The sequence below is a fragment of the Staurois parvus genome, unplaced genomic scaffold (genome assembly GCF_062004578.1).
Source record: "Staurois parvus isolate SC_StPar_1 unplaced genomic scaffold, SC_StPar_1.0 ptg001642l, whole genome shotgun sequence".
Classification (NCBI taxonomy): domain Eukaryota; kingdom Metazoa; phylum Chordata; class Amphibia; order Anura; family Ranidae; genus Staurois; species Staurois parvus.
The window spans coordinates 1,687,055-1,714,152 of NW_028319438.1; the positions used below are offsets into that span (position 1 = coordinate 1,687,055).

The window sequence follows — 27,098 nt, forward strand, 5'->3', positions numbered from 1 at the left end:
CCTCAACTGTGGGTGTAGGATTATAACTTTTTTTTTCTATGGTTGAACTGGATGGACCTTTGTCTTTCTTCTGCCAGACTAACTATGTAACTATGTATTAAAAGAGGTATAGACTCCAGAGAGAGATATCATTCTACCCCGGTACAAATCATTAGTAAGACCTCATCTGGAATATGCAGTTCAGTTTTGGGCACCAATTCACAAAAAGAACATTGGGGAACTGGGGAAAGTACAGAGAAGGGCAACCAAACTGATACGAGGCATGGAGGAGCTCAGCTATGAGGAAAGATTAGAGGAACTGAATTTATTCTTTCTTGAGAAGAGGAGATTAAGGGGGGATATGATCTCCATGTATAATACATAAGGGGGGATATGATCACCATGTATAATACATAAGGGGGATATGATCTCCATGTATAATACATAAGGGGGGGATATGATCTCCATGTATAATACATAAGGGGGGATATGATCTCCATGTATAATACATAAGGGGGATATGATCTCCATGTATACTACATAAGGGGGGATATGATCTCCATGTATAATACATAAGGGGGGATATGATCACCATATATAATACATAAGGGGGGATATGATCACCATGTATAATACATAAGGGGGATATGATCTCCATGTAAAATACATAAGGGGGGAAATGATCTCCATGTATAATACATAAGGGAGGGATATGATCTCCATGTATAATACATAAGGGGGGATATGATCTCCATGTATAATACATAAGGGGGATATGATCTCCATGTATAATACATAAGGGGGATATGATCTCCATGTATAATACATAAGGGGGGATATGATCTCCATGTATAATACATAAGGGGGGATATGATCACCATGTATAATACATAAGGGGGGATATGATCTCCATGTATAATACATAAGGGGGGATATGATCTCCATGTATAATACATAAGGGGGGATATGATCTCCATGTATAATACATAAGGGGGATATGATCTCCATGTATAATACATAAGGGGGGATATGATCTCCATGTATAATACATAAGGGGGAATATGATCTCCATGTATAATACATAAGGGGGATATGATCTCCATGTATAATACATAAGGGGGATATGATCTCCATGTAGAATACATAAGGGGGGATATGATCACCATGTATAATAAAAGGGGGGATATGATCTCCATGTATAATACATAAGGGGGGGATATGATCTCCATGTATAATACATAAGGGGGATATGATCACCATGTATAATAAAAGGGGGGATATGATCTCCATGTATAATACATAAAGGGGGGATATGATCTCCATGTATAATACATAAGGGGGATATGATCACCATGTATAATACATAAGGGGGGATATGATCTCCATGTATAATACATAAGGGGGGATATGATCTCCATGTATAATACATAAGGGGGGATATGATCTCCATGTATAATACATAAGGGGGGATATGATCTCCATGTATAGATACATCATTGGTTCATATAGTGAACTCGATGTAGTTATTCCCCCTGAGGTCATCACAGAGGACACGGGTGTGCTCTTTAAGTCTGGAGGAAACGAAATGTAATCTCCAAACACGGAAAGGTTTTTTCACAGTGAGAGCTGTGAAAATGTGGAATAGACTCCCTCAAGAGTTGGTTCTGGCCAGCTCAGTGGATTGCGTTATAAAAGTCCTGGATTGTTTCTTAGATACACAGAATATAACTGGATATAACATTTTTAGGTAAAGTTGATCCAGGGAATATCCGATTGCCTCTCAGGGGATCAGGAAGGAATTTTTTTTCCCTGCAGGAGCAAATTGGATCGTGCTTTGCTGGTTTTTTTTTTTGCCTTCCTCTGGATCAACTGTGGGTGTAGGATTATAACTTTTTTTTTTAATTTTAATGGTTGAACTGGATAGACTTTTGCCTTTTTTTCAGCCAGACTAACTATGTAAGTATGTAACAACCTTTTTGTTCTCATTACATACCTTATTTTAGATCCAGTGATGGGGGGTAATATCAATATTTTGCTATGGGACTTCATGAATTGTAGTTACAAGTGGTAATATTATTAAACAAAAAATGCCAGGGGTGAAGGCTTTGGTAGAAAGCTTCGTAAAACCTGAACCAAATGAAACGATCTGGCCTGCAGGTATGGAATGCTGTAGTCTGACCTTCATTGGTTGAGGATACCTATGCCTGGGTGTCCTCTTGTTATCAGCAGATGATGTCACTCTCTCGGTTTAGTGATACAGAGCCTATCTACATCAATATCATGCACTGTGCACATGAAATACACATGTATGGCCTGCTGGCGTCAAGTCCAAAAGGAATTTTGCAATCGGCAGTTCATACTGCTATATCTGGTAGCTGATCACATTCAGCTGGACTTAATAATGAAAATGTTTCTGCGCTTATCCAAGCCACTTCTTCAGTTCTATTGTCAGGATGACACCCCAGCATTTATATCCACACAGGTATCACCAACACCTTGACCCAATCACCATGCAATGTGTCAAGGCAGGAGGGAGTGTGAACGTTGTGGAGCTATGGAACTATTTGCACTGGTGACCAAGAAAACAAGAGGAAATCCAAAACGATGTAGTTGTCCACCAATCAGGAGTTGAGGGAAAATCTTCAGACTGGGATAATTCCAACTGTTCTGGGGATAATTGTCTCAACCTTCCCTCAGTTTGGGAAGTTGTCACTAACTTGCTGTGGAAATAAAGGTAAATTTACCAAATGGTACACAGCGATAATAGCCTTCCGGAGGTTTAAACTCTAATCCAGCATTGGTGTCAATGGATGTGGTAATAACCGGCAGCATTGGTGTCAGTGAACCCAATAATAACCCCAGCAATGGCATCAGTGGATACAATCATAACCCCCAGCTTTAGTGTCAGTGAACTAAATAATATCCCTTAGTATTGGTGTCAGTGGATGCAATAATAACCCCCAGCATTGGTGAAAGTGGATGTAATAACAACCCTGAACATTGGTGTCAGGGAATCCAATAAAACCCCCCAGCATTTCTGTCAGTGAATGCAATAATAACCCCCAGCATTGGTGTCAGTGAACCCAATAAAATCCACAGCATTTTTGTTAGTGGATGCAATAACAACCCCCAGCATTAATGTCAGTGAACCCAATAATAACCCTCAGCACTAGTGCCAGTGGATGCAATAATAACCCCCAGCATTGGTGTCAGTGGATACAATAACAATTCCCATAATTCGTGTCAGTGAACCCAATAAAAACCCCTAGCACTGGTGTCAGTAGATGCAATAATAACTCCCAGCATTGATGTCAGTAAACTCAATAATAACTCCCAGCATTGGGGCCAGTGGATGTGAAACAACCCCCAGCATTGCTGTCAGTAGATGCAATAATAACCCCCAGCATTGGTGTCAGTGAACCCAATAATAACTCCAAGCATTGGTGCCAGTGGATGCAATAATAACCCCCAGTATTGGTATCAGTGGATCCAATAAAACCTCTGGCACTGGTGTCAGTAGATGCAATAATAACCCCCAGAATTGGTGACAGTGAACCCAATAATAACTCCAAGCATTGGTGTCAGTAGATAAAATAACAATTCCCAGAATTGGTGTCAGTGAACCCAATAAAAAACCCCAGTGCTGGTGTCAGTAGATGCAATTATAACCCCCAGCACTGGTGTCAGTGAACCCAATAATAACTCCCAGCATTGGTGCCAGTGGATGCAAAAACAACCCCCAGCATTGCTGTTAGTGGGTGCAGTTGTATCCCCCAGCATTTGTGTCAGTGAACCCAATAATAACTCCCAGCATTGTTAGTTTCCACAATAATAACCCCCAGAATTAGTCTCAGTGGGTGCAGTAACAACCCCCAGCATTTTTTCACAGCCTACTGCACCACTCCTCCACTGCCGGCCCGGGCACTCTTCTCCCACAACTCACTTCCGAACCCCTCATCTACTGCTTGCCTCTGCACAAGTCATCCTCTGTTTGCCTCTGCACCCTCCCTCCACAATGCGAGCCCCCACTTGGCACAGCTCACCTCTACATGCTCGTTTCTGCACCACACATCCAACACTTGTGTTTGCACCACTCATCCTCCACTCACTTCTGCACCCCTCCTCTACAGCTTGACCCCACACTCTAGACAGCTCCCATAATCACCCCTCATTCACAGCTCCCCTTGTTCATCATTTGCATTTGCACCCCTCATTCACAGCTCCCCTTGTTCATCATTTGCATTTGCACCCATCATCCACAGCTCACCTCTGCACTCCTTGTTCACAGATCACCTCGGCACCCCTCATCCACAGCTCAACTGAATGGAACAGCTATGCTGGTGCATGGTCTTTTACTTTTGTTTTTCTGTGGCTCCCTGCACACACAATGCCGATAGCAGCAGAGAGACAAGAAACATGGCCGACAGTAGAAGCCTTGGCACCCTGGACACATGCCCCAGGTGCTCACTGCTAGCGACACCACTGCCAACAGGGATGTCAAGTTCCTGGCCTTTCCATCCCCCTAGAAAGTGACCTGTAGATGGCTCCCAGGCAGCCTCAGCTCAGGCAGTGCTCCAAAGCCCTCCAGCATGGTGGTTTTCTCCAAACAGTCCCAGGATTACATAATCAAAAAATGCAACGTTGGTACCTTGACGCGTTTCGTGCCATTGACAACATGCCATTGCACGAAACGCGTCAGAGTACCAGCCTGCTGAGCCGATGTCACCCTTTGCTGCTGGAGCCACGTGTCTGGCCAGCGGCCATCTTGGAATTCATGCATGATTTTACCTGCACATACTTACCTGTAGCTGATGCTGCTATCATACTGGATGTCATATATAGCTGCTTGCCTAATAGCTGGTGCTATTTGCTGATATTATACTGGATGTTACAATAAGCTGCCTGATATGTGATTATCAACACTGGCTGAATAAAATGTATTACACTATATCAGCCTTTTGTCCTGGTGGCTTATTTGAGCTACTTAAGGAGGATCTCCCATTGATGCTGAACTTACCTGATTCTGGGTGTAAGTGAAACCTGTGAGCAGTTCTTACTACCAGGGAGGGTCCACTGAGAGGTCCGGAGTACATTCCCTGGGTATACCAAGCGCCATCGGAGTGCCATATCCCTACCTGGTTCCAGATGACCACCAGTGCCCCATATACTACATGCGTAAAATTATTTTACGTCTGGTGAGTGCAAGCACACCCCTTTTTTGCCTATCACGGAAGTCACGAGCACCTTATTATGTGATGGAAGTTGAATGGGAATGATTGATATCTTCCTACTTGGGAATACTGACGCGCCTTTCTGAAAACTTCAATGGACTTTTATATATTTATTTATCAAATTTATGCGATGTAATGTGTTTACATGATACCGGTGTCACTTTATAATTATTTACTGTCTTCATCAGGGGTGGACTGACAACACATGGGGCCCCCCGGGCAATAGGGGATCATGGGGCCCCTGTGTCCTTGCCCAAACTCAAAAAAGCCTATGAAAAAGGTACCAGGGGCATCTCATGGGGCCCTCTACTGACCCCGGGCCCTCAGGCAGTGCCCGAGTTTACAAATGGTCAGTCCGCCCCTGGTCTTCATCAAGACATCACTTTTTGTATCACTTACTAGCGCATAATTTTGCGCGTTTATCACTTCTTCACTTTATCATTATTCGAGCGCTGCATTTTTTTGATTATATATATATGTTCAAGGATTTTATGGGTTTCTTTATGCAAGCTGTTTATATACTAGATTGAGAAGCGCTCGCTTAAATATTTATATTTTAGTCCCAGGATTACAGATTGATGCTGTGATCCCAGAACATCACCCGAGACAGCATTGGCTGGACAAAGGGCCAACATATGGAACATTTGGCATCTAAACCATTACAGCAATAAGAAATTGTTCTACTAAAGTCCAACCGGGGCAAAATGATTTCTTATCGACTGATATATGTTGCTGCACTTGAAATTTAGCACTGAAGACGTCATGTACTTTAAAAGCCTAATCTACATTTATATTATATAGATATAATGATATATCTACAATATGTATAGATTTTTTCCCCTAAATTAACTTAAATTAGCTTTATCTCCATACAGAGTCCTGAGGGTGACGACAGCTGTCCAGCCTTGTGAGCAGGTGACCCCTCTTCATGAGTGGGTGACATGTTCAGACTGTTGCACCATCACACCCTTAGGCTCCATGTACACTTAACCTCCCTAGCGGTCTGATTATTTCAGATTTTTTGTGCTGAAAGCGGTACCATTATTTTGCATAGAAATATGTAGTTTTTTTATTGTAGGCTGTAATTTTTAGGAATAACTCACTGAAATCTGTCTGAACAAGAGTCTAGTAAACATTCCGGGTATGATAAAATTTGAAACACGAAATCATAAATTATAATTTAATAAATAATCATAAAAAATAATAATATAATAATAATACATTTAATTCAATAATATAATCAAACCAAAAACACTGAAATTTGAAACAGAGCGCCAAGTTCGCACATCGCTGAGCAAAGTCGCAGAATCGTTTTCAGTGTCTGATGAGGAATTTCCCCCACGAATCATTATCACTCAATTCTGCAAGTGGTTCTGATTTACTATCGCTGTTCTCTAGCTGATCTAAACCCGCTTTTGACCTAAAGGGACACTTTTTGGACGCCATGGACGTTTCTCAGTTTCCAGGCAGAAAGAACAGTACAAATGCAGGCAGGGCGCCGGACAAAGCACTCGGGACAAAATGTATGTGAAATGGTTTGATACAGGAATGTTTTACTATGTAAAATTTGTTTGGAAAAAAATGACATTTTTTTAAATTTTCAAATTTCCCGCCGCCAGCGGCGCCCGTACGTCACAGGGACCGGAACATAGAAGCCGGGTGCCGGCATTGGCCGGAGGAGATGGCCGGGAACGCTGCAGGGTACACATCGCGGGAGCGAAGGACAAGGTAAGCTCTGCAGGGACTCCCTATGCAGTGCCGCATGGTAAGCCTGAGTGTAGCTCGGGGTTACCGCTTTTGGTACTGAAACTTTACCCCGAGCTACACTCGGGAATACCACTAGGGAGGTTAAGGTGATAAACTCACTTTTAGGAGCTTTTTTGCATTTTTTTTCAGCAGCTCCTGAACTCACCCCAGGGGGCGGACTGACAACTCATGGGGCCCCTCGGGCAATAGGGGATCATGGGGCCCCTGTGTCCTTGCCCAAACTCAAAAAAGCCTATGAAAAAGGTACCAGGGGCATCTCATGGGGCCCCCTACTGACCCCAGGCAGTGCCCAAGTTTCCAAATGGTCAGTCCGCCCCTGACTCACCCTAATGTTTTCCTATGTGTCCATGTACATTATGGTGTCCTTTTATGAAACAGAGATCCTAGGGATCGTTGCTGATCTCCGATCATTAATGGTTTAGGAAACTGAGATGATCAGCGGAGAACATGTTTTCCACTGATCATCTCAGTACACAGATGGCCAGTATATGAAGGATCAATGTCAGCCCTTCTCTGGTGATCTGTGTTCTTCCTCCAGATTCTCCAACCCAGAGCTGGAGAATCGGAGGAACCGCAAACGAAGCAGCGATAATTTACCTCTGTTTAGTAAACTGTGTTTGATTGATCTATTACTGTAATCTCACGAGATTATAGAAAAGCAGCCGCTTTCCAGCATTCAAAGCGTTTGTAGATCGTTCTCCCTTCATTCGGAGAAGTGATCTACACCGCTTCATAAACAGGCATTCAGATGAGAACTGATCCTCTGAGAATGCCGGAGAACTGAGCAGCGGTTATTTACCACTGCATGATCAAAGGACACCTATGTCGTTTACAGTCAGTTGCGTTTACAGTTGTTTTTTTGAACGCAACAAACGTGCGTTCAGGAGTAGATTTTATCAGCGTTTAAAACGCCAAACGCTTTGTAAACACAGCTAACCACGTTTATAAGTGTTTGCGTTTGGAACATTTTTTAACTCTTTTCAAGATGCGGTCCAGATGCATGAAAAATGCATGCAAAGCGTTTTCCCGGTACTCAAATGGACCCGGTACACCAGACTTTGAGGTTTTTGTATGAAAGAAAATATGTTAGACACTGCTGCAATAATTTCTGCACAGAAATGAGCCGGAACACATCCAAACACCACAAAAAAAGACAGCTAATCTCAACAAACACTGCTCTCTCTGCTTCCGCTCTCTCTATTTCTCTCAAAATGTCTGAAATAGTTAATTTTTTACTGTTTTTCAGCGCATTCTGGGCATTTGGGAAGGTCTCCTGAAGTTGTCTTTAAAAAACGCTTCTAAACGCACATAAAAGCGGTATGCAAACGCGGCTAAACAGACGTTTTTTAACCTACGTTTTCCAGCAGTCAGTCTCCATCATTCAGAAGTGTCCTGTGTACATGGAGCCTTACTATTCACCTTTGCCCACCTCAACTAAACCTGTGATAGAAGAAGTATGTAGGCTGCATTTCAGCCCCTCGCCGAGAGAATGCTAGGTGCCTACATATCAATTATATGTTGCTGACCCAGAACAAGTACAACATTGCATATAGATTAGCAGTTCGAACAGTTTTCATCTATTTCCAGGCCTGGGCTATGACGTATATTACAGCCAGGCAAGTAGCATTTTCAAAAAAAGGCCGTCAACCTAGATGTTCTTGTAGGCCCCGTTATTTTGGAGCTTCAGCTAAACCATCGGCAATCAGCTGCTGAAGAGCTAATGCAGTCAATGTTAATTTCTTGCTAGTAAGAGATCTAACCACTTGCTGTCACTCACCGGAACAGGATAGGAATTTTTTATTAATTCAATTGTGCTACTAAAATCGTTAGTGATTGATCAATAGAAGTAGCAAATGATCACTAAAAGGAACAAATGGCTCCCAACAGAGAAAATTACACAAGCAACATGCAGTAGCATACCTCCCAATTAGGCATGACTTGGGTTATATTTCAATATATAAAAATATATATATATATACTGCATGTTGAAATGCGTTTTTTATATATTACAAAATATATAAAAAATCTTTTTAAAAATTAATTTTCAAACATACTGTATGCCTTTAAAAATACATTTAATCAACGTTTTTGGAATGCATTTACAAATATATGTAAAAATATATGTTAAAATGACTTTTTATATGTTAAAAAAAATCTGAAGAATATATTTAAAAAAAAATATTTTTCAGATACTTTGTAATATATAAAAAACACATTTCAACATACAGTATATATATATATATATATATATATATATATATATATATATAAAAATGTATTTTGAAATACATTGAATGTGACCAAAATTGTAGTATTTCAAATATAGTTCATTATATTTGGGAAGAATATTTTAAAAATATATTTAAAATATATTTTTCTTCCATGTGGGCAGGTCAGCAGAACCTGTGGGAAGCTGTCACATGATCTCATCCTCACTGGCTGAATAAGTTGCGGATGGGGCATGCTTGTTAAGCTACTGACCAGATACTGCCACGTTGCCATAATAGACCAAGGTCAGGGGCGGACTGACCATTTGGAAACTCGGGGACTGCCTGAGGCCCGGGGGTCAGTAGGGGGCCCCATGAGATGCCCCTGGTACCTTTTTCATAGGCTTTTTTGAGTTTGGGCAAGGACACAGGGTCCCATGATTCCCTATTGCCCGGGGGCCCCATGAGTTGTCAGTCCACCCATGACCAAGGTCATTGACGTAATATGACCAAGTGTGAAGCTGAGGAGCGGGGAATGTCTCAGGAACGGGGATGGTGGGAAAGCTTCCCAAGGACAGCTTTTCCACCACTGCCTTTCTTTTATATTGGCTCCTCAACATAAGAAATGCAATAATGGTTGACCAAGAAGAAGGATCTGGTTCCAAAAGAAGGACATTCCCTTTATTGCTGGGACAATTTGCAGCTATGTAGTAGTTATTGCTCTTGAATGATCCAATGCTCCATGCATGTGTCATTGATCGCTATAACATGCTACATGATACATGTGTAGAACATTCCATTAGGAGATATTTGCTGCATTTGTTTAACAACCATTTCTCTCAGCGATTATTTACCAGTGAATATTGAGTGTAGGCTCTGGTCCTAAACTAGGGCTATTATGCAAATTTAGTTTTTGGCTCGGCTGTAGTTGGCTCAGACTGATTGGAGTTTCTTTATTTAGTTTTCCCCTAATCTCAGTTGGGTTGTTCATTTGTCACTGTCGCCAGTAGGTGTCACTGGATGCACAAATGGAGATATGAATGTTTCTTCCAGACAGCCCAGTAGGAGGTTCTGTGGCCACTGGTGCATTCTGGGAGAGGGTATATATATTGAGGCAGGCCATGTGCTGGCTCTCTTGCCTCAGGCCAAGGTCTGAGGAGGTGCTGCTATAGAGAGCTTTGTGTCAGGCCAAGAAGGCTGTCGGGGCCTACCTGCTTTGAAGTGGTCCTGAGGCTGTCCTGTCCGAGGTGGTGGAAGCCGAGCCAAAGTGAGGAGAGCCATGATGAAGGCCAGTCTCTCAGAAGGGCCTGGTGATTCGTTTTTTTAGGATGCACTAGCAGGGGCGGACTGACCATTTGTAAACTCGGGCACTGCCCGAGGGCCTGGGGTCTGTAGGGGGCCCTATGAGATGCTCCTGGTAACTTTTTCATAGGCTTTTTTGAGTTTGGGCAAGGACACAGGGGCCCCATGATCCCCTATTGCCTGGGGGCCCCATGAGTTGTCAGTTCGCCCCTGTGCACTAGACTCTGAAAACGTGCTTGCAGTGTTGCCAGGTCGGCTAAAGGTACTGACACTGTGAAGCCGGACTTTGTTCTGGATCCAAGGAGTCTGTAAGTGAATTGCATGGCATCTGGAACCCCAAACCCTCTCCTTCCATTTCCTTTCAAGCTCAACATTAAAGCTCTGAAAAAGACCTAAAGTGACTGGCACCCAATTTCTGTTCTAATCTCCTTTTTGTAGCTTGCTCCCAATCCTGTGGAGGTACTATCTTGGCTTCAGGGGAGTCAAGGGGGGGCGCTACATGAGCTTCTAACAATGTCCTGTGTAGCTCCAGCCTTCCAGGATGTGGTTAAATCTCTTGGTAAGACATTAAAGCCAACTCTGGGATAAGCCAATATTATCTAAATACATTAGTCATTTGTATTCTCCCTGGAATCTCGGTGTGCTTTGTGTATTCCTTCCAGATCTGTGCAGTAATCCAGTGTGAGACCTTCCTGTAATACAGACCAGTCACTGCTGCTCTCTCCCCTTGTGCACTGGTCTTGTCTCCACCCCCTCCTGTAGTGTTCTGCAGGCAGCCTGTAGTGGGTGGGGCTTGTTTGGTCCCTCCCACATCTCTGCTCCCTGCACAGGTCTGTGTAAGTGATGATGTCACTGCTACTTTACAAGGCAATATATGCATTTGCAAAGGCATTTAGTTCATACAAAGTGGATTTATATCTTTTGTGGCTACGAACAAATATATTTAAATAAAAAAATGTTTGTGGCTGGAGTTCAGCTTTAAAATAACCTGTGTAGTTCAACCTTAGGAGGACTTAGGCCCCATGTACACGGGACACTTCTGAATGATGGAAACTGACTGCTGGAAAACGTAGGTTAAAAAAACGTCTGTTTAGCTGCGTTTGCATAACTTGTTTATGCGCATTTATGTGCGTTTGCGTTTAGAAGCGTTTTTTAAAGATAAACACAGGAGAACCTCCCAAATGGTAAATTATTAACTATTTCAGACTGTTTCAGAGAAATACAGAGAGTAGAAGCAGAGACAGCAGTATGTGTTGAGATTAGCTTAGGTGTGAGTTGCTCATTAACATATCTTTTGTTTCCAAGGGTGGGAAAGGTGTCTGGTGGAGGGAGTCATTAAGGTCACCTGGCAGGGGGTCTTCATGAGGAATTTGAGGTGTGAATAGTCAGTCACATATCTTTTGTTTCCAAGGGTGGGAAAGGTGTCTGGTGGAGGGAGTCATTAAGGCCACCTGGCAGGGGGTCTGCATGGGGAATTTCAGGTGTGAATGGTCATTAACATTTCTTTTGTTTCCAAGGGTGGGAGAGGTCTGAGGTGTGAATTGGTCATTACAATGTGTGACAAGCTTGGTAGGAACATCCTGTGTTCAGTGTTTTGTCCATCTGAGTACCTTGAAAATGCTTTGCATGCATTTTTCATGATGAAAAAAGGCTCAGGACAGCATCGGGAATTAAAAAAAAAATTCAAACGCAAACGCTTATAAATGCGATTTTCTGCATTTACACGCGTTTTGCGATTGAAATGCTGATAAAATCGACTGCTGAACGCAAGTTTTCTGCGTTCAAAAAAACGACTGTAAACTCAAATGACTGTAAACGACTCTGTGTACATGGACACATAGGAAAACATTAGGGAGAGTTCAGGGGCTGCTGAAAAAAAAACGCTGAACAGCTCCTAAACGTGAGTTTATCAGCTGCAGTGTACATGGAGCCCTTACTTGTAGCTTACAGACTTTTTCCATGTGGCAGCTGTGATGCTTGGTGATTGGTCGAGCCATATGCGGTGAGCACTAAGTATTTTCTTCTATCCTGGCACCTGATAAAAGCAGCGCGGTAGAAGGAAAAAATGTGTTTCAGGGAAGGAGTGGAATAAAGCAAACCTCTTACTTTGTTTCATTAAAAAGTTTCTTGTCATTACTAAAGTATATGTTTAAGCAAAGCCTGTTTTCTAGTTTGAATGGCGTTGGGAATGTTTAGAGCCCTTGTCAGACTTTGCTGTTTATCATAATTTGGACTACGTTCTGTTGCATTTGCATGTATGTATTCTGTTGCTGTATTGAACTGTATCAGGTTGCTATTGTACATTGACATCTAGTGGTGGTTACCTATGTGATTTGATAGCTCACTCTGATCTTCCCTCCTGTTTAGTGCAAGTTAGTTCAGTCCTATCTGGACCCTCCCTGTTTTTTCCATGTTTCCCTAGTCAGTGATAGTTCGTTGCAGGGCTTAAAGTGATTTTAAAGGCTTAAATTAAAAAAAAGAAATAATAACAAACATGTATATACTTACCTGCTGTGTGCAGTGGTTTTGAATATAGCAGCCCGGATCCTCCTCTTCTCAGGTCCCTCACCGGCGCTCCTGGCCCATTCCTTCTGTTGGGTGCCCCCACAGCAAGCAGCTTACTATGGGGGTACCCAAGCATGCGCACTCCCAAGTCGCTGCTTCGTGTATCCATTCACACACAGAGCGGAGGCTCAGCCCCACCCCCTCTCTCTTCTCATTGGCTCACTGGCTGTGATTAGGGGGGCTGGGGGGGGGATGCTGCACAGAGAAGAATTTTTACCTATATGCATAGAATGCATGAAGGTAAAACACATTGAGCCTTTACAACCGCTTTAACCCCTCGCCTACAGGACACTGTCACCCCCTTCCTGTCCAGGCCAATTTCCAGCTTTCAGCGCTGTCACACTTTGAATGACAATTGCGCGGTCATGCAACACTGTACACATATTAAATTTTTATCATTTTTTTGTGACAGATAGAGCTTTCTTTTGGTGGTATTTAATCACCTCCGGGATGTTTATTTTTATTTATTTATATGATTCTCTTGAGGTTCATTTTACATTGTTTTTTAATTGAAATCGAGGGGTATACTGACAAAAAAAAGGCCCAGGGGCCCACACCAAAAATATTAAAACCAATATTTTCATGGATAAGGAAGCCTAACAAGGTAACCAAGATATGAGAAGCAAATTGGATGATAGATAATTGTTTTTAGTGTATTTTACAGGTGATTTAAGACACGGGTCAAAACCGACCCGTTAACATAAGAGATGGTAACAGGAAACTAACACGAGGAAGGTTAAACAAACCAAAAACTACTGAAAATTTTGAAAAGAAAAAACTTTTTTTCTTAGTTTTTTGCATGGCATTGATATATGGCAATGATAGGCGGCACTGACTGGCAAGGCCTGGCACTGATAGGTGATACTGACTGACACTGATAGGTGGCACTGACAGGCACTGATAGGCAGCACTGATGCGCACTGATAGGCGGCACTGATTGGCACTGACTGGCACTGATAGGTGGCACTGACAGACATTGATAGGTGGCACTGACTGCCACTGATGGGTGACACTGAAAGGCAGCTCAGATGGGCACTGATGTGGCATTGATGTGCACTGGTAGGCACTGATATGTGGCATTGATGTGGCACTGATGGGCACTGGCACTGATGAGCACTGACACAAGGCACTGATTGACACTGACAGCTGGCGCTTCTGGGGCTACACTGATCATCAGGGCACACTGATCATCAGTGCCCTGATGATCAGTGTACATGTCCCCTCCACAGAATGCCGATTACCGGCTCTCCTCTCGAGCTGTCAGCAAGAGGAGAGAAATGCCGATAACCGACATTTCCCTGTTTACATGTGATCAACCGTGATCCGCTGTGTCCGAGGGACGCTGCGCGCTCCCTGAGCCGTGCATGCGCGGTGAGAATAGGAGGACGTCATATGATGTCCTTCCAGAACGAGAGAACCACCTTGCGTCCGTCATATTACTATATGGCTGGTGGGAGGTGGTTAAGAAAGTCATTGGGGTCGATTTACTAAAACTGGAGCATGCAAAATCTGGTGCAGCTGTGCATAGTAGCCAATCAGATTCTAACTTCAGGTTGTTCAATTAAGCCTTGACAAAAAATACCTGGAAGCTGATTGGTTTCTTTGCAGAACTGCACCAGATTTTGCACTCTTCAGTTTTAGTAAATCAACCCCATTGCCTTATTATACTTCAAAAGACTGGAAAAACATCCTCTGCTTCAAGGCTTATTAACCACTTGCCCTCCAGATTTGCCCCCTTCTTGATCAGGCCATTTTTTTGTGTTACGGCGCCGCGTTACTTTAACTGACAATTGCGCGGTCGTGCAATGCTGCTCCCAAATGAAATTTATGTCCTTTTTCCCCATAAATGGAGCTTTCTTTCGGTGGTATTTGATCGCCTGTGCGTTTTTTATTTTTTGCACAACGAACAGAAAAAGACTGACAAAAAAATAACAATATTTTTGACTTTTTGCTATAAAACATGTCCAGTAAAAAATTTTTTAAAAATCTAATTTCTTCATCAATTTTAGGCCAAAATGTATTCTGCGACTTGTCTTTGCTAAAAAAAAAAATCCCAATACGTGTAAATTAATTGGTTTACGTGAAAGTTATAGCGTTTACATATGGCGGAATATATACTCGAAAATTTTATTATTTTATTTTTTATACTAGTAATGGCGGCGATCAGCGACTTATAACAGGAATGTGGCAGGCATTCTGACATGGGGGGAGGATGACTAAATGCCACTGACATCCCAATGACACTAATACAGTGATCAGTGCTAATAAAAAGCACTGACAGTGTACTAATGGCACTGGGCAGGAAGGAGTTAACATCTGAGGCAATCAAAGGGTGGGAATCGCCAGTGATTGACATCTCTAGCCTTCGATAGTAGCGCGGATAGGGCAGCACGCGCGCACGCTCCTACCTGGAAATGCGAATCACATATATATACGTGATTTTGTGCAGCTCTGTAGCAGTACTTCTGCTATAGGACAGAGGGCAAGCGGTTAAAGAGTTAAGCTGCTTGTAGATGGTGCAAAGTCAGCAGGTGATCATACTATCAAGACAGACTGGGTATATGGAGGTATGTCAATGCATACAGCTGCATTTGAAACAGAGCAGGACATTTCCCTTCACTTCCTGTCTCAGGAGCGCAACAGGAAATGAGGAATCCCTGCTTAGACCGTTGTCACTGGATCAAGTGTCACCATCTGTCACGTACCTGTTAGTGGAGCTTGAGATGATGAGGGTGGTCTCTTCCACAATTCCCATCCAAGCAGGGGCGGACTGACCATTTGGAAACTCAGGCACCGCCCGAGGGCTATGGGTCAGTAGGAGGCTACATGAGATGCCCCTGGTACCTTTTTCATAGGCTTTTTTGAGTTTGCGCAAGGACACAGGGGCCCCATGATCCCCTATTGCCCGGGGGGCCCCATGAGTTGTCAGTCCGCCCCTGCATCCAAGCACTCCTAGTGGTAAAGACAGGGACTGCTAGGGCAGCAGAAGGTGGCAGGTGCCAGAAAGTTGGTCCAGTTGCTGAGGTTTGATGAGCAGAAGCGAGGAGTTGGGTCACGAGCCGAATTCAGTAACAGCCAGATAGATAGGTACAGAGTCCAGGTCATAGACAGGCAAGGGTTGGCAAGATGCTGGCAGTGAGGTACAATATCAGCAGACAGAATCTTAGTCAAGGCCAGGGTTGGTAACACGGATCTGTAGTACACATAAGCAGGCAAGGCAAATCCAGAGAAGAGTCAGAAAGGGACGGGTCAGTAACAGGGTCAAGCAGGCTTTCAGGAAGACAAGTCACTATCCAGAGAAGAGTCAGAGAGAGGTGGGTCAGTAACAGGGTCAAGCAGGATTTCAGGAACACAGGTCACAATCCAGAGAAGAGTCAGAGAGAGGTGGGTCAGTAACAGCGTCAAGCAGGCTTTCAGGAACACAGGACACAATCCAGAGAAGAGTCAGAGAGAGGTGGGTCAGTAACAGGGTCAAACAGGCTTTCAGGAACACAGGACACAATCCAGAGAAGAGTCAGAGAGAGGTGGGTCAGTAACATGGTCAAACAGGCTTTCAGGAACACAAGTCACAATCCAGAGAAGAGTCAGAGAGAGGTGGGTCAGTAACAGGGTCAAGCAGGCTTTCAGGAACACAAGTCACAATCCAGAGAAGAGTCAGAGAGAGGTGGGTCAGTAACATGGTCAAACAGGCTTTCAGGAACACAGGACACAATCCAGAGAAGAGTCAGAGAGAGGTGGGTCAGTAACATGGTCAAACAGGCTTTCAGGAACACAAGTCACAATCCAGAGAAGAGTCAGAGAGAGGTGGGTCAGTAACAGGGTCAAGCAGGCTTTCAGGAACACAGGTCACAATCCAGAGAAGAGTCAGAGAGAGATGGGTCAGTAACAGGGTCAAGCAGGCTTTCAGGAACACAGGTCACAATCCAGAGAAGAGTCAGAGAGAGGTGGGTCAGTAACAGGGTCAAGCAGGCTTTCAGGAACACAAGTCACAATCCAGAGAAGAGTCAGAGAGAGGTGGGTCAGTAACAGGGTCAAGCAGGCTTTCAGGAACACAAGTCACAATCCGGAGAAGAGTCAGAGAGAGGTGGGTCAATAACATGGTCAAGCAGGCTTTCAGGAAATCAAGTCACAATCCAGAGAAGAGTCAGAGAGAGGTGGGTCAGTAACAGGGTCAAGCAGGCTTTCAGGAACACAAGTCACAATCCAGAGAAGAGTCAGAGAGAGATGGGTCAGTAACAGGGTCAAACAGGCATTCAGGAACACAGGTAACAAGGGTAAAGCTGAGGCCCACCCAGCAAACATAATAGGCAAGCCTCATGTTTAAATAGGCTACTGGGTACTAGGATCAGGGGGTACGTCCATGCATCCATGGGTGCACCGCTGCCCGGTATGCATGTATGAGTGTGCACACGTTCTCATCCTTACAAGTCCAGCTACACACCCGCTATTCTTGATCCAGTGACATTTTGACATCATTTTCAATGGTCACATAGAGAGGAAGAATCTCCCCTGTATGGATATAAACAAAGCAAAGCTAAAAAAGGTTCCAAACCTTCTACGCTCTGTCGATAAACCTTTTGGCTAGATATATATTTTTTAATTATCATGTATACCGAATCAGTCTTTTGCTACACGTGTAGGAGTACAATGGAGATTGCTTGTTGTCTCATACAGATAAAGTAAATAGATGCTCAAGAATAGGAGTGATGTCCTTTGAAACCTTAACCCCAATATATGTATCAATAGCAAGTGCCAGAGTCCAGAAATGATTAGATAAAAGGGAAATCAATGCCTGGAGCCAGATGGCACATGCCCCTGCTAATCTATCTGTATGAAATCGCCTTCTGCTTCATGCTAACCTCTCATTCACAAGCAACCCTGATCTGAAAGTGTATATAAACCCAAAAACAAAAATGTAATATACTGCAGCGTAACAGTCCTTAGAAGCGACCCCTGCATTCCTTTCCCTTTATTTAGATTTTTTTTTTCTTGAGGTGACACTAAACGATATCCTTATTCTCCAAAAATAATCTATGCCCATCTACTACTTAACCAGTTGTGGACCACCCTATGCAGATATACTACTGCAGGGCGGCTGGTGCACATATGTGATACGTGATCTGACTCTTTCGGCTAGGGGATGCGTGTGCACCTGCTGCCCTGGCTGTGCTGTGATTCACTACAGACAACCCGATCAGCAGGTCCTGGCCAAAGACTTATGGCTGGGACCCACCAATTGGTGGAGCGGATGACAGGAGAGAGCTCTGTGATTGTAAACAACACAGAGCTCTGTCCTGACAGTGGCAATGTGACAGTTTTTGGTTCTCTGAAAAGCAAGGAATAAAAACCGGCACACCCCTTAGGAAAAGCAGCACACAGTTAACATGGGCAGCACAGTGGATAAATGTTTAGCACTTTTGCCTGGCAGTACTAGGGTTGTTGGTTTGAATCCCACCTATTGGACCCATTGTCAGACCCTACGCTGGTGCAGTGGGTCCTGGGTTCCTCCTGGTGCAGTGGGTCCTGGGTTCCTCCCAGTGCACGACAATGCCCGGCCTCATGTGGCAAAAGTATGCAGGCAGTTTCTGGAGGATGAAGAAATTGATACCATTGAATGGCCCCCATGCTCGCCTGACCTAAAACCATTAGAAAACCTCTGGTATTTCATGTTTCGGTCCATCTGATGCTGCCAGGTTGCACCTCAGACTGTCCGTCCAGGAGCTCAGTGATACCCTTGTCCAGATCTGGGGGGAAATACCCCAGGACACCATCTGTGGTCTCATTTGGAGCATGCGCCGACATTGTCAGGCATGCATACAAGCACGTGGGGGCCATACAAACTACTGAGGACCATTTTGAGTTGCTGCAATGAAATTTCAGCAAAATGGACTCGCCTGCTGCATAATTTTTTCACTTTGATTTTTGGGGTGTCTTTGAATTCAGTCCTCTGTAGGTTGATAATTTTCATTTCCATCAAACAATGGGGCATCCTTATGTTCCTAACACATTACCCATCCATATCAGTATAGAGATCCAGCATGAGATGTTTCCCCATTGAGATCTGATATGTTTTCAAAGTGTTCCTTTAATTTTTTTGAGCAGTGTATGTCTCCCACCCCTCCAATAAGACACATGCTTCTTCCCTCTAGACTCTGACACTTTTGTTTGGTTGGTGTAAAGTGCTGCTCTGCCATGACATATACATTAGCTAAGCATAGGAATTGGCACTACTATCTCAATTCTTATTTGTAATATTTTGTACATGTAGCACTACCCCCCTTAGGGGCTGCTGGTTTTGAATGGGTCCCTCTATGCTATGCTAGTCAACACGCATTTTCCACACTTTGTACACTGGAGTCAGTAAACAGTCCTTGAGTTTGGTTTTGTGATTTTTTTTGAGGTGTTAAACTTGGACAGGGTCCAGGAGTATACTGGATGCCTTGGAATTGTAGAACTTGAGGACAACTCCTTATCAACTATGTACAAAGATTTGTATTAGCAACAGTCTTTACTTGAAGGGCACCAAAGGCTCTTAGGTGTACCCCCTCAGACCCCGGATGATTTCTCCTCTTCACCCACATGCCTGAGGGTATCCCTGGGCAAGCTGTTAGTTTAGAACAGTGCCAGATGAAAAGCTAGTTTGGTATTACACCTGACTGCTCTCTCCCCTTATCTGGCCCAGGGGGTGTAAGAGTAGTCGAATTGTCCTATTCTGTTAGCTAGGTGGGTTGGTGACTGCCTTCAGGCCTTGCACTGGGCTGGCTCCTTCCCTGCTACACAGACTGTCCTCTCCTGGAGACGCTAAGGCAGTGAAGATCCTTTTCTCCAGCGATCTGCCTGTAGGTTGGATCCCCTCCCTGGGGCCCCCTCCCAGGCTCCACACTCCAGCCTTCCTCAATTTATATTCCACCCAGCACTGCACACCTCATTTCAGGCTCTGCCACATTTGAGGGCTGCCCTGGTCACCATACAGAGCTTTTTGCCAGGGGATTGGCCAAGGTCCCTCAAACATGCAGATCTGGGCCTCCTCCCATCCTCCAGAAAGCTCTCAGGTTTATGAAGAGGTGAGAGGGCTCCAGAAGCCCTGACCTGATAAACCTTCCAGCCTGTCTTGAGGTAACTTCACTACCTCATTCCCAGGCTAACTCATCCCCAGGCTGCTACTCAGTCTCTATCTAACTAAACAAAACTACCTAACTAACCTGGAGTGTGTTACATACATTTGCTGCAATCTAACTTTTGTTCTGTACAATGTTTTTAGCTGTATAACTGGATAAGACATACCGCCATATATAATATGTTCTGCTTCCGTTTTATGATGGCATGTTAAAGTTTGTTTCTTGTTTGGGTAGGTAACATACATACAAGGTTTGAAATGGAGGACTCTGTAAGGAAATATATTCTGGCCATCAGTGTCTTTCAGTGGGTGTTGACCTTTCTCCTAATGGGTAAGTGGACTTTGTCATGTCATGTCTATAGGGCCATATATGAGGTGAAATTGAGGACACACACATGTTCAGAAGTTAGACCATTCTTACATTCAGTGGGAGCTTCAATGGCCACTAACTTATCCAGTAACCCTATGTCCTGGAGCCCTCTGAAGGCTCTCTGAGTGTAAGTGCCTGAGACTCAACCCAATCCCTATGCAGACAAAGACTGGCTTTCAACTCTGTGTCTTACAGTTAAATCCAGCCTAATACATCCACCTGCAAAAGACCAATCCACTTTGATTCCTCCTTGGGTGAGACCTGAGAGGAAAATTGTCTTCAATGTAACTTTACTGGCTTCTGGCAGTCCTTCTACATTAGAATCTTTAAAAACCTTCCAGGGCACTGAAAACCCCTGGAGGAAGAACATTGTTCCTGGTCCATATTCCATGAGGACAGGAGACTCTATCAATTGGTCAAATGGCAGACTTAGTTGCCTCACACAACACAGAAAAAAGTGTTACTCCACTGAACGCCTCCAAAGAATGACCTTCACACATCAGCAAGCACAACAGGAACTCTTTTGTTTGATTGCAGAAAACATTCCCTAAATTAGAAGGTAAAGTAGGGTCAAGTCTCCCAAAAGCCTGGTAACACCTCTAACAGATAGAATTAACCAAGTTGGACTAATCTCTAGCACTGCTCTTAAAATAAAGAAGGACTTACATTTTATGCAATTTCCCCTCCTCCTTTAATCCTGCACGCAGGTAAGCTGTGAAATGTAATGAGAGTCATAATGACTCATAAGGACCTACAAGAAGCTTTGAAAAGTGTTACTGATATATAGAGGAAATTAATTATGGGTACTGATGTTTCTAGAACAGTCCTCATGTCAGTGGGCTAGATGTTTGGGAAGATGGGTTGAGGACAGAGTTCCTAGGCCATGGGATGGTGAGAGAATCAACTCAAATGACATTGACTGTGAAATGGTAGCATTCATGTACTAGTATGCCTTGCAGAGCTGTGTCCCTTTGCAAAGCAGCAGCACCATGGGGACAAAGAATGTGACTAACGGGAGTGACTGCACCATGTATAGACATTGCTTGTTACTGGCCAACCCTGTGTAGCCTTCTGTATGACATTCTGGGGGTTATTTACTGAAGATGGAGAGTGCAAAATCAGACTCACTTCTGCACAGAAACCAATCAGCTTCCAAGTTTTATTGGCAAAACTTATTTGAACAAGCTGGGGTTAGAATCTGATTGGTTTCTATGCAGAAGTGAGTCTGATTTTGTACTTCCAAGCTTTAGTAAATCAACCCCTCTCTGTCACTAACCTATAAGAGGAAACTTTAACGAAGAAGATGCTGTGGGTGAGGGAAAGTATGGGCTGGAGGAAGAAGACACAATATACCCAATAAACGTATATAGCTCTGACGAGGATGTGGTGTTGTTAACTAAGAAGAAGTCCAACATATAAACTACATTTTTATTTCAAATACAAGGTCCAAAGGCCACACAACTAACTAAATAAAGTTAGATTTTTGTTCAAAATGGAAATTTTGAAAAATTGTTCATCTGAACAGTTTATCTTGACATCATTGAGCCAATTAAGTATGTTCAAAAGCTCTTGACATTTCATCTAGGCCAGGGGTGTCTAACTGGTGGCCCTCCAGCTATTGAGAAACTACAAGTCCCATCATACCTCTGCCTTTGGGAGTCATGCTTGTAACTGTCAATCTTTCAATGGCTCATGGGACTTGTACGTTGGCAACAGCTGGAGGGCCGCCAGTTTGACACCCATGATCTAGGCCTTCTTGAATGAATTCCCAGACATATTAAACAGGTTTCATTTCAATATGAATGATTCTTCTCAAAAGAAAACCACATTCACACTTAGAATTTAAAAAATTTGAAAAATTTCCCTCCTGCTCATTCAAATTTTCCCATCACCGCGATCAAAAATGAAAATAAAACCTTTAGAAAATCGAACAAGGCTTCATGCACACTGTGCTCCTTTGGACACCTTTTCTCCGTAAAGGAAAAAAATCAGCTTAAAAAACACACTAAAAGCAGCATTTTTCACAAATGTTTATGTGTGTTCAGGCATTTGGCATTAATGCATTCTGTTGGATAGAACTTGAATTTATTCAGGCCATTAGAATGCATTAACACAAGAATGCGCTTAAGCACTCACGCTAATGTTCTCTGTTTAAACACTCGCCTGAGAACACGCAAATGATGCTTTTATTCTGCCTTTAAAGGTCCCTACCTCTAAAAGCCTCCGACACAAAGGTTATCATGGAGGGGGGTTTAGAGGCGGAAGAAAAAAAGTGACAAAAAGCCTGTAAAACAGACGTTTTTGAGCTTCAGTGTGCATGAGGCCAAAAAGGTGCGAAGATGGAAACTTTCAAGCAGAATCCTACTGGTGTATGGTCAGTTTTGAAATAAAAGAAAACTTCAGTTCTTTTTTTGCTCTTCCTTCTCCACCCAGGAACATTTTTCGCCTTGCTGTTCATCTATCTTCTCTTCACCTCATTTTGGCTGATTTCAGTGGTCTATTTCACCTGGCTGTTAATTGATTGGGACACTCCATCTCAAGGTAATAGTCTTTTGTATATTTATTTGATGCTTTGATCAGGGGCGGACTGACAACTCATGGGGCCCCCGGGCAATAGGGGATCATGGGGCCCCTGTGTCCTTGCCCAAACTCAAAGAAGCCTATGAAAAAGGTACCAGGGGCATCTCATGGGGCCCCCTACTGACCCAAGGCCCTCGGGCAGTGCCCGAGTTTCCAAATGGTCAGTCCGCCCCTGGCTTTGATACATACTCAGTGATATTCTCTTATTATTTAGGAAGCAGCACTAACTGGGTCCTGATTGTCTCCTGGCAGGTGGTCGCAGAGTGCACTGGATAAGGAATTGGACAGTCTGGAAGCATTTTAGAGACTATTTCCCAATAAAGGTATTTATTTCATGACATTTGTATGTTCATACAACTAACTTTTGCTAAAATTCCCTATGTGCTTTTTAGGTGATCTTTGAATTTTGGGGTTTCATTTTTGATTATTAGACATTGCCATTTTTGACTTCAGGGCTTTGTAGAAGGGTCTCTGCCATAAACCAGTGCAGGTAAATCTGGCCTGTGGCTTTTCTTAAGCTGACCATACATATTTTAACCACTTCAATACCGGGCACTTTTACCCCCTTCCTGCCCAGGCCAATTTACAGATTGCAGCCCTCTCACACTTTGAATGACAATTGCGCGGTCATGCAACACTGTACCCAAACTAAAACTTTATCATTTTGTTCACACAACTAGAGCTTTCTTTTGGTGGTATTTAATCACCGCTGGGGTTTTTATTTTTTGCTAAATTAACAAATTAATTTGAATTTTTTTTTAAAAAACCTACATGTTTTTCTTTGTTTCTGTTATAAAAGTTTGCAAGTAAATAATTGTCCTTCATAAATTTAGGCCGAGATGTATTCTGCTGCATTTCTTTGGTGAAAATAACCCAAATCAGTATTTATTATTGAGTCAATAAGAAAGTTATAGAGTTCACAAACTATGGAATATATCTGAAAATTGATCAATCCTGAAGTAATGACAGCCAATCTAATTTCTTGAGGCCCAAAAATGTCAGAACAGTACAGATATCCCCAAATGTCAGAACAGTACAGATATCCCCCAAATGTCAGGACAGTACAGATATCCCCCAAATGTCAGGACAGGACAGATATCCCCCAAATGTCAGAACAGTACAGATATCCCCCAAATGTCAGAACAGTACAGATATCCCCCAAATGTCAGGACAGGACAGATATCCCCCAAATGTCAGAACAGGACAGATATCCCCCAAATGTCGGAACAGTACAGATATCCCTCAAATGTCAGAACAGGACAGATATCCCCCAAATGTCAGGACAGTACAGATATCAGCCAAATGTCAGAACAGTACAGATATCCCCCAAATGTCAGAACAGTACAGATATCCCCCAAATGTCAGAACAGTACAGATATCCCCCAAATGTCAGGACAGTACAGATATACTCCAAATGTCAGAACAGTACAGATATCCCCCAAATGTCAGAACAGGACAGATATCCCCCAAATGTCAGAACAGGACAGATATCCCCCAAATGTCAGAAAAGGACAGATATCCCCCAAATGTCAGAACAGGACAGATATCCCCCAAATGTCAGAACAGTACAGATATCCCCCAAATGTCAGAACAGTACAGATATCCCCCAAATGTCAGGACAGTACAGATATCCCCCAAATGTCAGAACAGTACAGATATCCCCCAAATGTCAGGACAATACAGATATCCCCCAAGTGTCAGGACAGTACAGATATCCCCCCAAATGTCAGAACAGGACAGATATCCCCCAAATGTCAGAACAGGACAGATATCCCCCAAATGTCAGGACAGTACAGATATCCCCCAAATGTCAGAACAGGACAGATATCCCCCAACTGTCAGAACAGAACAGATATCCCCCAAATGTCAGAACGGTACAGATATCCCCCAAATGTCAGAACAGTACAGATATCCTCCAAATGACCCCTTTTTGCAAAGTAGACAGTCTAACGTATTGCATAACAGGCATGGCGAGTTTTTTGAAGTTGTACTTTTTTTGTCATAATTTTTTGGAAAATGAAGAAATTAAAAAAATTATTTTCATAATTGTTTTTTTACATACTGTCACCAGTGCAGTACAGCGTCATCATATAACTGGTGTGGCGGTGATCAGGGACACTGACTGGTGACAGTACGAAAAAAAAAATTGATTTTTTTTTACTATAGGCCGGGTGGCAAGTGGTTAAAAAGTGATTGTATCTTTTGGTCTAGTAATATACAGTGGGTACAGAAAAGAATCACCCCCCCCCCCCTTTAAAATAATCACATTTTGTTGCTTTGCAGCCTGAACCGAAGACAGACACAGTTTTTGTTTTATCCAGCTGTATTTACTTAGTGCAACTTATAACAACCAAGTGAAAGATATAACACCGACATGTCAGAAAAAAATAAAAATAATTCACTGATTTGAAAAAAGGATCACCCCCTTGTGTCAGTATTTTGTTGAACCATATTTTATCGCGTTAATTCCAGCCTTTAGTATGTTGGGATATGTCTCTATTAACTTTGCACATCTAGACATTGCAGTATTTTCTCACTCTTCTGTGCAGAACTGCTTAGGTTCAGTTACATTTGATGGTGACCGTTTGTGGACTGCAGTCTTCAAGTAATTCCACAGATTTTCAATGGAGTTTAATTCTGAGCTTTGACTGGGCCATGCAAACACATTCACCTTTTTCTTCTCCAACCACTGTGTACTCATTTTTGCTGTGTGCTTTGGGTCATTGTCATGTTGGCAGGAAAGCCTTCTTCCCATTGACAATTTTCTGGCAGTGGGCAGCAGATCTTCCTCAAGAATCTGATGGTATTTTGCCCTGTCCATTTTTCCTTCTATCCTGACAAGTGCTCCAGTTCCTGCTGCTGAGAAAACCGACATAAGGTGATATTCCCACCTCCATGCTTTACTGTAGGAATGGTGGGATTTGGATGGTGAGTTGTATTGGATTCTTGCCAGACATATCATTTAGGGTTGAAGCCAAATAATTCAATTTGATCTCATCTGACCAGAACACCTTTTTCCATGTGGCCTCAGAATCTTCAAGGTGTGTTTTGGCAAAGCTCAGTGGTGACTGCATGTGGCCTTTCTTGAGGAGCGGCTTTTTCTTGCAACCCTCCCATACAAGCCACATTTGTGGAGAATTTGTGATATTGTATAGCACTACCCCCTTTAGGAGTTGCTGGATTATTTTCAGGCTCCCTGTTTCTCTGGACTTCTCTCTGGAAGCCCAAACCCTGCTGACACCACAGTACACCCTTAACCAGAATAAGTTACCCCCAGGAAGTAAAACTTGGAGTAAACTGGTAAGAGGTTTATAGCAGATTCAAATGTAATTTGGTTACACAGGCTAAACAAAATCAACATATGCAGAGTCACTTGTTGCTTGTGTCAACTTTAAACAAAGAAAAGACAACACTTATCACAGAGCCACAGATAGTGTTAGCAGACCTGCTTTTCACCTAATCCAAGACCTTCAACCTGAGATGGCTTTATAGTCCCCAGTGAGCAACGAGAACTATCAAAACAGGCAGGGCTAGCTCACTTTGGGCCCTCAGACAGACTGAACCCGTAGCCCTTCTGCACATGCTCAGTTTAGTGTGTATTGCTAGAGAGGTTTTTTTTTCTTGGGAGAGTGCATGTGATCAGCACAGGGCCAAACAGCACTGTCTAGACAGAGGGTCAGGGGTTCTGCATCCTCCTAGAGCAGAAAGAAAACTCCTCATACAAGCTTTAACCAGTGGTTAGCTGAAGTCACAAGATTGCTCTAACTGCTGATCAGAAAAGGTATTTATAGTTTATATTACAGTTTATATTTACTAAATAATTGCACTTCCATGTTCTGTGTACTATGGGAGACCAGATATAGTGAATGCAGGGTCCTGGGAGACCAGATATAGTGAATGCAGGGTCCTGGGAGACCAGATATAGTGAATGCAAGGTCTATGGTGTAGTAACACCTTAAGTGCAGTGACGAGTCTTCTGC

General features: G+C 43.2%; 1 protein-coding gene across 1 annotated transcript in view; it reads left to right on the forward strand.

Annotated features, from left to right (window-relative positions):
• Positions 1-27,098, forward strand: part of LOC149434909 (diacylglycerol O-acyltransferase 2-like) — a 56,279-nt gene that overhangs the window by 1,897 nt on the left and 27,284 nt on the right. Inside the window, exons 2-4 of the mRNA XM_089663219.1 lie at positions 20,404-20,499; positions 22,972-23,079; positions 23,371-23,441. Coding sequence (XP_089519345.1) covers positions 20,427-20,499; positions 22,972-23,079; positions 23,371-23,441 — 252 coding nt within the window. The 5' untranslated portion in view covers positions 20,404-20,426. The remainder of the gene's footprint in view (positions 1-20,403; positions 20,500-22,971; positions 23,080-23,370; positions 23,442-27,098) is intronic.